Source organism: Dipodomys merriami, unplaced genomic scaffold (assembly GCF_024711535.1).
Source record: "Dipodomys merriami isolate MVZ:Mamm:240054 unplaced genomic scaffold, mDipMer1.0.p SCAF_13, whole genome shotgun sequence".
Lineage (NCBI taxonomy): Eukaryota > Metazoa > Chordata > Mammalia > Rodentia > Heteromyidae > Dipodomys > Dipodomys merriami.
In genome coordinates this window covers 21,038,248-21,052,332 of record NW_027202604.1, presented here as the reverse complement: position 1 = coordinate 21,052,332, position 14,085 = coordinate 21,038,248, and the positions used below count along the sequence as shown (strand labels likewise).

General features: G+C 38.6%; 1 protein-coding gene across 7 annotated transcripts in view; it reads left to right on the top strand.

Moving 5' to 3' along the window:
* Cadps (calcium dependent secretion activator) overlaps nucleotides 1-14,085 on the top strand; it is a 446,274-nt gene that overhangs the window by 93,826 nt on the left and 338,363 nt on the right. For all 7 annotated transcript variants that reach the window (XM_070018866.1, XM_070018868.1, XM_070018865.1 and 4 more), the window contains exon 2: nucleotides 11,748-11,861. In XM_070018866.1, coding sequence (XP_069874967.1) covers nucleotides 11,748-11,861 — 114 coding nt within the window. The remainder of the gene's footprint in view (nucleotides 1-11,747; nucleotides 11,862-14,085) is intronic.

Here is a 14,085-nt window from a genome sequence, read left to right as displayed (position 1 = left end):
TGTTGTCATGTGGGAGTTCAATCACTCATGGCTTTTTACCTTTTCCTGCTTTGGGATTTCGGGAGAAGCTTGGGTAATGAGAATTTCCTTCATTTGTTAAAGAATTTGTTGTTGTTGTTGTTGAACCCTGGGGCTGGGTGCTATCCCTCAGCTTTTGAGCTCAAGGTGAGCTCTCTACCACTTGAGCCACAGTGCTACTTCTGGTTTTCTGGTGGTTAATTGGAGATGAGTCTCATGACTTTTTTTTTCTTTCTTTCTTTTTTTTTTTTTTTTGGCCAAGTCTGGCTTTAAACCTCAATCCTCAGATTTCATCCTCCTGAGTTGTTAGGATTACAGGTGTGAGCCACTCGTGCCAGGCTTAAGAATTTTTTAAGTTCATAGACAGTTGAGCAGAGCTAGGTGTGGTGGCTCATGCTTATAATGCTAGCTACTTGACAAGCAGAGATTAGAACTGTAATTCCAACACAGCCTGGGGAAAAGGTTTTCGAGGTCTCATCTCACTCATTAGCTGAGTGAGGAGCTTTGTACCTGTCATCCCAGCTGTGTACGAAACATTGAACAGAAGGATTGCAGTCTAGACTGGTACCTGTACAAAGATGCAAGACTTTATTTTAAAAAGTAAAACACAATGGACTGTGGTTATGGCTCAAGAGAAAGCCAGCACCTTCCTACCAGAGCATAAATCTCTGAGATCAGATCTAGTATAGGCAAAAAAAAAAAAAAAAAAAGTGCAGAGTTTCTGGGTGCTTGTGGCTCATACCTATAATCTTAACTACTCAGGAGGCTGAGAATTGAGGATCATGATTCAAAGCTAGCTGGACAAGAAGATCTCTGAGACATATATCTCCAGTGAACTGCTCAGAAAAAGCCAGAAGTGGTGCTGTAGCTTGAGTGGTAGCGCATTATCCTTGAGAAAAAGAGTCTCAGGGCTGGAGCCTGGGCTCTGAGTTCAAGCCTTAAGACCAGCAGGAGCGTGCGCATGCGCACACGCGTGTGCACACACACACACACACACACACACACACAGTACAGAGTTGCCATATACTGTGTGCCCACCAGCACATTTTCCCCTATATTTAACATCTTGTGTTAGTGTGATATGTTTGTTACAATTGATAAGCCAATATCCATCCCCTGTTATTAACTAAAAGTCATAGCTTGCACTTATGGACATTAGTATTAGTGCCTTTTGTATTTCTGTTTCAGAATACCTTCAAACATGTCTCCATTTCACCTCTCTGCCTTTCTGGTCCCTGAATCAAGATTGCTATGTGAATCAGTCAAGATCTCCCCAATCATTCATATCCCATACAGCCTGAAATGACCGCTGGCCGGTTGTACCTTTTGTGATTGTTCATGACTGGCAGGACAAGGTTTTATCTAAATCAGTTTCAGTGAAGCTCATGGTCTGTGTGTGAGCTGTTGCATGAAAGAATCTTGTATAGCTTGTGCAGAAAGCATTCAGGCTTTTCCACCTTTCTCTCTGGAATTAATTGCTACTGATAAGCTCACTATTAAACCTCCCAAGACCCAAGATTGTGCTTAGTGATTACTGATTTCATATGTTGCTGGGCTGTACTTTTTAATCTTGGCTTCAGTTAAATGGAACTATCTGCTATTTCATTTCCAGTCCTTGTGAATTTGATTTTGGATGACCCTGTTGTACCTGCTCCCTCTGAGAACTGCCTCTCATCCTTTTTGAGCCAGCAGGCTTTAGGTTATAAATCGACAAAAGGAATTCTTAATGTGATCTCCAAATAGGATCCACATTGTCTCTTCTCTCCTTTGCAGCTCTATCCTGGGATGGCATTCTCGTGCCTCCTCTTACCTTCCCACCCTCCGTCCTCTTCTTCTGGCTGTTCTTGCCTCTGTTCTGTTGAGGACCTTCCTCTCCTTAGGTAACACAGTGTGCATAAACACAGCCCTACCAGTACAGTGACCCACAGGACTCATTTCTGTGTACTGTGTACTGTGTTCTGTGTACTGTATAAAAATTAGTTCACTGGCTTCCCAGTGTTCTCTGAATTAAATCCTAATATTTTATTTGGAATTCAAGGCTTTGCTTATTCTTGTCTTGATTCTGTTCTGCAAGATCATCCCCTTCCCACTTTTTCTAACTACCTGCAACATTCCTATGTGGACAGAGGGCCTCAAATTATAGTCCACATAACTCTAAGGGATGCAAAGCCATTTTCCTGATATTACAATGTTACTTATTATCCCTTCACTGTGTTGTCATTTGCAATGATGAAGCCAAACTAATGATGAGGAAAAGTGCTTGGTGCCCTAGCAGCAAACCATGGAAGTGGTCTTTCTGTTTCTCCTGGCCACACTGTCACTGCATTAATGCTGCCATCAACTCCGAACCTGTTCTTTGATGAAACAGTAGGAATTATTTTATTTACTAACTCCTGAACTTGAGCAAACACTTTTTCGATCTTTTGCAGAGTAAAACACTCACTTAAAAAACATAACAAAAAAAGCAAGGGTTACCTCATCGACAGGAACTTGTGTGATCAAGTTGCCACGTAAATTGTCTTAGTTCTTTTTTCCTTTTTTGTAGTGCATGCACACATATTTGTATATGTGGTGTGTGTGTGTGTGTGTGTGTGTGTGTGTGTGTGTGTGTGTGCATGTATGTACCAGTATCAGTCCTTGAAATTGGCCCAGTGCTTTCTCTCACAACTGGCACTCTATCTCTTGAGCCACAATTTGAGTTGAGCTTTCTTGCAGACATTTCCTTCTGGGCTGGCTTTTAATTGTGATCCTCAGATCTCAAGTTCTGGAGCAGCTAGAATTACAGGCATTAGGCAACAGCACTAAGCTTAAGGTGCAGTCTTTGTAAAAGAAGAACGGACAGGCAAATAAGATTGTACTTGATTTACCAATGAATTTAGATATGTCATAGACGTTTGCTAGAAAACGAATTAAAGGAGACTCTTACTTTACAAAGATCAGTGAATCATTTGTTTTTGTCAGTGTTATCATGTGAGATTCTTATTATTAACCTCAACTGGGCAGTTTCCTGACAATTTCATTTATCACCTAGATACATTAAGCAATGTGCTATTTCTGCATATCATATAACAAAATTTGTCAACACTTAAAATACTTACATAATTCAATGAATCAATATTTTTATATGACCAAAACATGATTGTTTTAAAACTAGCATGAATTAAGCATTCCTTTAAAAGCCAGATAGGACAATGGATTTTAAGGTAATAAATGAAAAAGTTTATTGCAGTGATTTCCAATTTTATATTGCTTCCAACTTTTAACTTAAAAAAGCATCCTTGGAGCTTTCTTTTAGTATGAGAGGAAACAATCCGCATTTATCTGAAAAGGCTATTAAAATATTCTTCTCCATAGGAGACCAGATTTTTGCCCCATATACTTGAACCAAAACAACATTTCCCAACAGATTGAATCCAGAATCAGAAACCAGAATCCAACTGTCCTCTATGAATTCTAAAAGAGATTTGCAGTACTATGAAATTTGGCCGGTCTTTTCACTATTCTTTCATTTGGGAAATTACTGCTTTTTTAATAAATGTGTGTTATTTCATTAAATCTGCACTAAATTTATCAGTGTGATTTTATTCGTGAATTGATTAACCCCCTCTACACTAATTTCAATATTTACTATAGTAGATACCAACCTAATTTGCATAAACAGAAACTCTTTAGCCCTCTGCAATAGTTAAGATTATAAAGAGCCATGATATAGAATCTTGAACGCAAAATTGTTGAGAATGGTATGTTATATTAAGGATTAATGAAGACTTCCAGTCTAAAACTCCATATTGTAACACACAGAAAAGAACTGAAATGAATATCACCTGGGTACCTCCAAAGCGGAAAAAGACAGTCTTATTTGTGAAAGACCATGGTGACTGGGTTCAAGGAAGAACTCTTTATCTTAGTAAATGCTCTGGAGGTAGGACCAAAGGAGAAAGGTGGACCTTCTACCTCTTTGCTTTCATCCCTTACCTCCTTATATCCCAACTTCAATCCAGCCATTAGCCCTCATTTATTCTCTGGATTCTTATTTTTTTCCTGTTTCATTCTTCCTCTGTTAGCTAATTGAGACTCCTGCCTTAATCGAATCTACATTCTGCCTCCAAGGTCTCTTCCTTTTAGGTCCTACAACTCTGTAGTAGTATCATGTGGCTGTCTTATGTCCTTTTAATTTTTCTTTCCTGCCAAAATTGATCTTCAGCAATAACATGACTAACAGGCTTTTTCGTTTTTTAAATAATTTGGAAATTCAGAAATATTCTTTTAGAATACAAATACAATAAAGATCTTCAGCTACTACCCTAAAATTTTTTTTAAATGAATTTTTCGTTTAAATAGGGATACAGGTGGACCCATTGCAACAATGAGATGTACAAGTCGTTATGTCAAAAACGAACTTTACAACTTTAGTGGGGGAGGAGTGGGAAGGATTGGGGGAGACCGGGGGAAGGGGAGGCTGGGAAGGGATGGGAAGGGGAAACAAAGGAGGAGGCTACGATGCTTGATAAGAAATGTACTCATTATCTTGCCCATGTAATTGTAACCCCTCTGTACAGTATTTTCACAATAAAAAAAATGAATGTTTATATGTAGTATGCTTAATTTTTTTGTTCCTAAAGGAGCACTTCCTGGGCTGGGAATGTAGCTTAGTGGTAGGGTGTGTGCTTACATACATGAAGCTCTGGGTTTAATCCCCAACTCCGAAACAAATGAACAAACAAAAAGCACCCACTAAAATATAGTAGGAGTAGTCAAGTGATTTCATAGATACTGTCACTGAGAAATATTTGCTTTTTTTAAAAGTAGATAATTTGAGATATTCTGTATAAGTAAATTGTAGTCATTGGCCTGTGGGTAGGGCAAACTAATAAAGATATTACTTGAAAGGCTAAAGGTTATGAAGTCATGGTACAAAGGATAGGCCAAGATTACATAGACTTAGACTTGTATAACTCTATGCAAGTTACTTGCGTACTTTTTGCTCCTTCAACTTTGCCCTATTTCAGGAATTATTCATATTTTTCATCATAAAATCTGAAATTAATTTTTTTTCTACAAGCCAAATCAACACAACTCTATGTTTTGTGACAGTGCTAGGACTTAAACTCAGAGCCTGGGTGCTGTCCCTGAGCTTTTTTTGCTCAAGGTTAGCATTTACCAGTTGCTTTTTATTTTTATTTTTGTTTTGTTTTGTTTTTCTTTTATTGGTAATTAATTGGAGATAAGAGTCTCACAGAGCTATTTGCCCTAGCTGACTTTAAAGCATGATTCTCAGATCTTAGCCTCTTGAGTAGATATAAGAGTGGGCCACAGGCACGTGCAAATACAACTCTTTTTAAAGTATATTTTTCAAACTGGGAGAGAGTGAGGGAATGGGTGACATTGTCCAAAAAGAAATGTACTCTTTAAATGACTTATGTAGCTGTAACCTTTTTGTACATCATCTTCATAATTACAATTTAATGAACATTTTTTTGTCAGACATGGGTCTTGAACTCTGGGCCTGGACGTTATCCCTGAGCTCTTCAGCTCAAGGCAAATGCACTACCATTTGAGCCACAGCTCCACTATAATAACAATTAAAAAATCTTTTCCAGATATTATATAAATGTATCTGCTTATAAAAGGTTTGAGTAATTTTATGTAACTACATATTTGATTAAGGTGATACAATTTCTAAATTTCCTAGATGAGAGATTTCATTTATGGCAGGAAAAATTTTAATCTGGTAGGGAGAAGAGATTTTTTTGTTAATAAAATTAATGGTCTATTACAAATTTTTAATACTTTTAAGGAAAGAAAATTAAATATTGCCCTAATCTCTCTAAATTAATATGACTTTTAAAACACTATTGGTTTGACATTTTTGCCAATTGTTTTATCATGAATGTTTTTTAAATCCTTTTATTCTAAATTATATTTCTTTTGAAAAGAAAAAATGTAACTTGTACTATCAGACAGTACACTGGTGTATATTATATGTTTGAGGAGAGGAGGATTTCACCTGTATGTATAATTGGAGCATCTCTTACAGCAAAAGCCTCCCTCTCAACAATGCTCAGAATGCCAATGTATTAGAAAAAATTCTTTTAGAGTAAGCATGGCTTCTTTCTTCCTTTCTAATAGAGTTGCCCTGAGCCAGGAGGGGTTCTAACCAGCTGCCAGTTTAATGAATATGCTCACTTTGATGACTAGAGAAACTTACCTGTACTCATTAGGATACAATGTAACTGCAAGTAAAACCCAGTAACATGAACAAGTAGGAAGTAACTCTTCATTTACATCATGAGATTAACCAACCTCTCTGTTCAGCTATGCAAACGTGCAAGGACCTTTGTCTGTGTTTCATTCTTTGCCTTTCCTGCATAGCCATGAAGATACCTTGATAGATACCTTGGCTCTAGACAATACATTTGTATCCTCAGCAGAGAAAGGGGGCAGGAGAAAGCAAAATGTTGCATCTCTAAGTATGCTCCTTTTTTGAGGACTCCATGTGCTCCTACAAATTCTTGCTAGTTGTCTGTCACCTCTACTTTGCAAGGAACACTGGGAAAGTAGTTAACTTTGAGGTCTCTAAAATCAGAAGGCCACGGAGGAAGGGGTTAAAGAATATTACATTTGCCAGGCATCACTGACTCACATCTGTAATCCTAGGTACTCAGTTGGCTGAGATCTGAGGATCACAGTTCAAAGCCAGCCTAGGTAGGAAAGAGTCTGTGAAACTCTTATCTCCAATTACAAAAAGCAAAACAAAATAAAACAAAGCAGAAAAAGAGCAGAGGCTCAAGTGGTAGAGCACTAGCCTTGAGAAAAAGAAGTTCAGGGACAGTGGTCAGGCCCTAAATTCATGCTCAGGACTGGAAAAAAAAATACTACTACATTCATGTAACTTCAGAAGGTTCTGGGAAAAAAAGTATTGAAAGAAGATAAAAGATGAATGAAAGGGAAAAAGAAATACTAAGTAACAACCATACTACTTTCAATATTGTTTTTTATGCCAATTTTATGAATCTCACATATATTATCAAATCTGGTTCTCAGAGAAACCCTGTAAGAAGGTAACTGTCCTCTGTTTCCAGAGCATAAAAACAGTGAACTGCTGGCCTAAGCTCTTCAAGTAGAGCCAAGGTTCCTTCTGGGCCTGCTTGGTTTCTGCACTGCCTCTTCTGGGGCCATTGCTTAGAAGATGTGGTTTTCCTCTTACTGTAGATCCATTCTACACTCCTCCCAAGTTCTGCGATCAATTACCAATGGCTTCAAAGGTAGTGGGACTGTTCAGACATTAGGTAATGAGGGAAACTGAACTGAAGATGCTTGAACAGTTCTTGTGAAAACTGTGCGGCAGTGAGGACCTTTGACCCTCTTAGATTTTCTGCTCTTGGAACACATTACTGCAATTCTGAATTCTGCCCTGGGTGTGTAAGTGGCCCCTCTCCATATTAAAAATGCTGTTAGATGGACTTCTATGTTGGAGGTTTTCACTCTGTAATCGGCTCATGGAGACCAATTTGCTTATTTAGAGTGGTACTGTCACTGTGAGATACTCTGGGCCAATTATTTCAGTTTGTTCTTGCAAGGTCACTTTCTGGGCTTAATGCTATCTAGGTCAGTTAACTTCTACCCAGAGATAAACTCTATCCTATATTTTGACTCTTGGATTGTTTTAATGAGTGTCTAAATTAGATTTTTATTCACTCATGCATGTGGCAAAGAATGCTTGGCAGTCAAAGATGGATACGCGATCTCTGAATTGAGAGCTGAGGTTGTACTTTGGTAATTTTAGATCTCCACAGCCGGGTCTACATTAAGCACCCAGTAAGTTTATATAGTTGTCAAACAAATACTTGTTTAGAGCCCATTATATGCCACAAACTAGAAGTAAAGCAGTGGAGAAAGCAGATGTGGTTCTTAGAGTTGTGTAACTGGTTCTTGAGGAGATGAAAAAGTAGCAACAGTTTTCAAATAAAGAACACCCAAGTGTCCATTCATGAGGAAATGGATAAAATATGCTCTAATCAAGGGTAGAGTACTACTGTAATTCCAGTGAGCAAGCTCTTGCTACACCTAACCTCATGGGTGGATCTCATAATGTCTCACCCCACAGTTGCTACATGGAGAAATAAGCAAAACTAATCCATTATGATCTGAGTGATCACTGTCAGAATGGAGCAATCAATGACTGGGGACATTAGAAGCTTCCTGGGTTTGAGTAGTGTTCTTTCTTTTGATTTGGGAATTGGTTACATAGAGCTGGGTGTAATCCTAGTTACTCAGGAGGCTGAGATCTGAGGATCATGGTTCAAAGCCAGCTCATCAGGATTTGATCCTTTGACTCCTAGACTCTCTGCCTTTGAGAGCTAGCCTGTAAACAAATAACTCTTGGTTAGCATAATAGCACATAGTACCTGGGGCCTCTGGAAGAAACCATGGACTGAATTTTAGATGATGTATAGGAAATTTCCTACAGGCAGGCATTCCCCAGGGAGCAGTGTGTGCAGATCTCACGATGCAAATTAATCACCACAGCAGCTAGCATGTGCAGAGCATTCCTCCTGTGCCAGCTTTTGCACTGTTTAGCTCTCCCACTTAATCCTTATAACAATTCCATGAAATCAGTATTGGCCCGACTGTGCAACTGAAAGCAGAGAGGGGCAGGCAGATTCATCTTTGTCCAGTGAGATACAACTGGAAAGTGGACTAAATAAACACTATTCATGCTTCTTGCAAGAGGGGAAATAGAGAATGTTGACTAGCTGGTAGCACTGTGTAGAAAGAAGTTTGGTTTGTCATGCAAGTTCTGCCCCAACTCTCCTGGGGCTGGGAACTGGATGTGTCCAGGGATGTGTGTATTGTTTCATGATATATGTTGTCTGAATTGGACTGAAATATATGTTGGTGATGATCCTTTCTGTTTTGGAAGTTTTGCATACTGTAGTCTCTCTCTGTGAAATCCTAAAGCATGACTTTGGTGAGTTCTTCGGTACGCTTTATCCTCTCCAAACCCCAGGGTGTCCCCTGAACACAGCCCTGATTCCCTTAGCTTTCCCTTGCCCTGACCCCGACCATTAGGATCCAGGGTAGAGTGTGTTGTGTTGATGACTGAGGCTCAGACTCACAGCTAGGTAGATGTCAATATTTGTGAACAAAAGAGCACTGTTATTTCTGTAATGAAAGGTCAGGAAGATAATGAATTTGGCATGGGGTCAACAATCAGGTCTTCATCGTTTCCATAGTACCTGCATACTTTTATTGTAGTTCTTAAGCATGTAAGACAGAAGTACAGTTTATCATTTTTTCAACCCAGACTACCTCCTACCAAAACTCACAGGGGTGGGATTCTGAGCATGAACTTCTCAGATGCTCTGATTAGTATTATACTGTATGAACATGTAACTTTAGTTATACCTAGCCTAGCTCGCTTAAGAGAAATTCAAATTATGGTGTCATTTTTTTAAAGCAAAACAAGGGTTGCCCACAGTTCAGTTCAAATCGTTTCTAGCACATACAAAGGAACCATGATCTTTCTCTTCAACTCTACTTATACTAATATACTTGGATCCGAACAGGAGAGCTGAAGTGAAGTGAGGTGTGTTTTAGTTCTGAGCTCAAGGTTTGTACTATCCAGTACAGTGGTTACTGGCCACGGGTGGCTATTGAACATTTCACTGTGATCGCTCTGAACTGAGATGTGTTATGAGGATAAAACAGGCCAGATTTCTAAGACACAGCATTAAAAATGGGGGGGAAAAATCTCATGAATAGTTTAATGATCACATGTTAAAACTGTTCCTAATTGGGACATATTAGATTAAATAAAGCATATTAACATTTAGTTCACTGCTTTAGCTTTTTAAACTGTGCCTAGTAGACAATTTACACTTATAAATATGGTCAATATTGAAAAATGGTCCTCCTGAAAACATAAATACTTAAACAGATTTATCTGCTTCTTACTCTACTATTCTCCCAATTCTCCCAAACTTTATTAAACTTTATAACTTTATTAAAGCATACCAACAGCGCTGTGTGTTCATTTTGAAACCTCTGGGAGTTCATTGATGGATGATTGGATAATTGGTTGGTTGGCTTGCTGGTGGTTGATTGGTTGGTTTTGCATCCTGAGTCAAAACTCAGAACCATCTTGAGTCTCCTGAAGCTTTATTTTTAGGTAAATCCAATAGTAAAGGCACTTTAAATGTGTATAGAAACTCATAATTTTGATTGTTGAGAAAATTGTCTATTGTAGTTGCATATAGCATGATATTTTAAAACATGTGTGCATCATAGAATGGTTAAAATAGATGACTAACAAAACCTCACCCCACTTAACATTTTTGTGGTGAGAACACTTCTGTTTTTTTTAAGAATACATGATGTCATCATTAACTATAGCTGCCATTCTGTACAGTAAGTCAGAAATGATCACTGTCTTCCAAGTCAGAAAACAAAAGATTAGCTAGAATTTATTTAAGTCCAGCCCAATCCCAGAAATACGTTCAACTCTCTGGTCAGCCTAGCATATAAGTAGCTCTATCAGACAACACAGGGGCTAATAGAACTGATGCTAGAACGTTGTTCTTTTCTTTATTGGAAAAATTCTTCTCAATACAACATTCCATTATTAATTTTGAAATGTAACACTGTACAAATTGTAATCCTTCAAAAAATATAATTTGTTACCTTTTCAAAACCCAGTTGTACCTGACGTTTTCATTCAAAAACTGATGTAAACTAGAACTGCTTAAAAGCTATAAAAATACTATCGAATTTTTCATATACTTCATTTACTCATTTAGCCAGGACTAACTAACTGCCTACCACATATAAGGCACTAAGTTAAGTTCAAGGAAATCAAGGAAATACAGATCAGCTTACCAATTAGATTTCAGCTAAAAAGTGGTTAAAATATGTATTGAGGGGTAAGATCACATATCAGGAAGTCTTACCCCTAGGCCAGGGGTTGGAAAAGGTTTCATAAGTTAGTGCTACTCGTGTTCAAGGGTCCTTGGATGTGGCCAGACAAGGCTCAGGAGAACAGATAGGAATCTCTCTTTCAGGAATGTTTTCCTAAGAGGGAAAGAAAGCTGGGATGGATAAAGCAGGGCATTGCATACAACCTGTTGTTTCTCATACTACTTCCTGGAAGTGTAACGCGTACACAGGTATCACCTTTGAATATAACCAAACTACTAGATATTGCCCAACTACTAGGTATTTCAGACCACTAAAAGGGACTTGCACATTGAAATATTTGCTAGGAAATGTTTAAGATCCGGGTCTTCTAAATTATTTTAGTTAAAAGAAGTGCAACATGCTTTGTAGCATGTGCCATTTTCCATGGTGTAAATATTCCCAGCTTGGCTGATATCCAGTTGCCAGTGAGACATCATGGAATGTGGAGCTGGGAGGAGGAGGGAGGTGGCACCTCACTCTGTATCATTTCCATTTTATCAATGATACAAGTGACCCCAAATGCACAGATTAAAATATGATGGAATAGTCAAAGGGGCAATGGAACTTGCATATATCAAATGCATCATGTTTGCCTGTAATAGGTGTAACTATGATTTATGTTGTTTTTAAGGATAACTGTGTTTAACACTGGCTCACAACATTGTGCATGTTGACGATTCTCACCCACCAATGGGCCAGCATCATCAGTGTAACATAACCACTGCCCTGTAGAGAAAATACCCTCATTTCTCCTCTCTCTTGGTTTCTTGCAGATCAGCAAACAGCAACTTCAGACAGTCAAGGACCGGTTTCAGGCTTTCCTCAATGGGGAGACTCAGATTGTGGCTGATGAAGCCTTTATGAATGCTGTCCAGAGCTACTATGAGGTGAGTCATCTTCAGAGCAATGCCAGGAAGAATGATAAATGGTGAAACAAGTATAAGGCAAAACAATTAAATTTTGTTTTGCCCTATGGGATTATTTCACTGAGTTATTCCCTCCCTTCTTCCTGTCTTTCTTTCGAATGTTTTTCCTTTCTTCTTCTTTTTTCCCTCAATCACTTCCTTTCTTCTCAACTGTTTTTTAGTCATTAGATAGAAAATTATTTCAAAATAAATATGCTGATGCCCCTGTTTCAATAATCATATGGTTGGTCTAACCATTGGCTTGACCTAATCAATAGATTTCAATGTTAGCTGATGCCTTGGTGAATAAGGCCTGATTCAGTGTGACTTAAACTTCTCATTTAACATAGTTGACCCTCTCTTTCATGGGTAGAGTGGAGCATAGTTGCAATTAGCTCTTATGAAAATATTACTGATTGGTTTGCTAAGTATCATTTGATAGTAAACAACCTTTTTTATGTTTGTTGATTCCTACCAGATACTCCTTTGACATATGGTTTCCTTAATGGGACTTCAAAATGAGGCTATTTTAGAAGCTGTGGTCACTCTTATACTTGTCCCAATTTAAATCTTAAAATTCTACAGATAACATCCAGTATTGCCAATGACCTTCGATCTTGCTATGTTATCTGACGTGATGATACTTTTCATTTGGACTTTGTGGGGATTTGGAATCATAATGAGACCTGGCAATGAAGAATTTGAGTGTATCTAACTAAGATTTTGTATAGAAACTTCCTGAGAGTGAGATCAATGTTTCTTTTACAAATTCTGAAAGCCAGTGGGAGAGTAATGAGAGAACCCTTGTCAAAACAGGCAGACCCTTATCGTGTTTAGTGTCATTCACTGGAGTTTATAAATTTGTACATTACAAATCTTAATTAGGAAGCTCATTTGACTAATGACATAAATTAAAAGAAAGTGTCATTTCTATCTATTAATTAAATTAGAAAATTAATAGTTATCAACATGCTGATGAGTCTCTGGAAATTCCAAGATCCATAGTGATTCAGATATTTTCCTCTATACTATCTAGTTCATGTGAAAAACCTTCTTTTGGCCTGGTGAGAATCCAGACATTGAGAAATTGCTGAATATTTAATGTTAGGATTTGAGTAACACAGGAAAGAATGTGAGGGATTAATGATCTAACTGCTGTCTTCATTAGTAAAGCTTTAAAGAGTCTTTAGATTCACTTTTCCGGGGAAGGCTAATCCTTTAAAGCAGAAGTCCATGAATCAGGATTAGTACTTGGTTTGGCAGAGCTCCAAGCTGATTGTGCCTCCCTTTCTCCCTCTTACTCTGGGGCTGTGGAGAAACCAGCACCTCCTCCTCTACCAAACTCAGGGATCCATGTGCACATCTGTCGGCCTCTGTTTTAACCAGAACCGTTCGGATTGCTAGCAACAGACTCACGGTTTAATCTAGCATCAACCTAAAAAGACTTAGAGTCCAAGGGTTGGCCTGGTTTCTGTCAGGTCTAGATCCAGAGTCTCTAGAGATGCCTATATTCTGGCATCTTCCTTCCATCCTTCTGCTGTGCCCTTCTCTGTATTTCCTGGACATGGAGAAATCTAGGTACATCCTACCAGTTTAGCAACCCCAGGAGCAAACAAAATAGCTGTTTGCCAAGAGTCCCAGCAAAGACCCACCAGTGAACAGTGACTTGCTTGCATTGGCATGAGTCCTAGGTAACTTTTTGAGCAGCTCACCATAGATAAGGTGAAACAGTCTGATTTCAAACTCAGCCCCTGCAAGTATTGGAGTGAAGTCCAATAGCTTCCTGATGAGAAATTGGGTTGTTTTTTCTGGAAGAAGGTATGTTCTGCAGATGAAACAGAAAGATATCCTCCTTATATGTTTATTTTTTTCTCTCCCTTCCCAAGCTGTCTTTTTTTTTTTTTTTTTGGTCATGGGCTTGAACTCTGGGCCTGGGCTCTGTCCCTCAGCTCTTCAGCTCAAGGCAAGTGCTCTACCACTTGAGCCACAGCGCCACTTCTGGTTTTCTGGTGGTTTTATTGGAAATAAGAGTTTCACAGACTTTCTTGTCTTGCCTGGCTTTGAACCGTGATCCTCAGATCTCAGCCTCCTGAGTAGCTAGGATTATAGGTGTAAGCCACCAGGGCAAGGCCCAAGCTGTCTTTCTTTTTCCCTTCCCTTCCCCCCCCAACTCTTTACCTTCATGTTCCAGTTTACCAACAGCAGT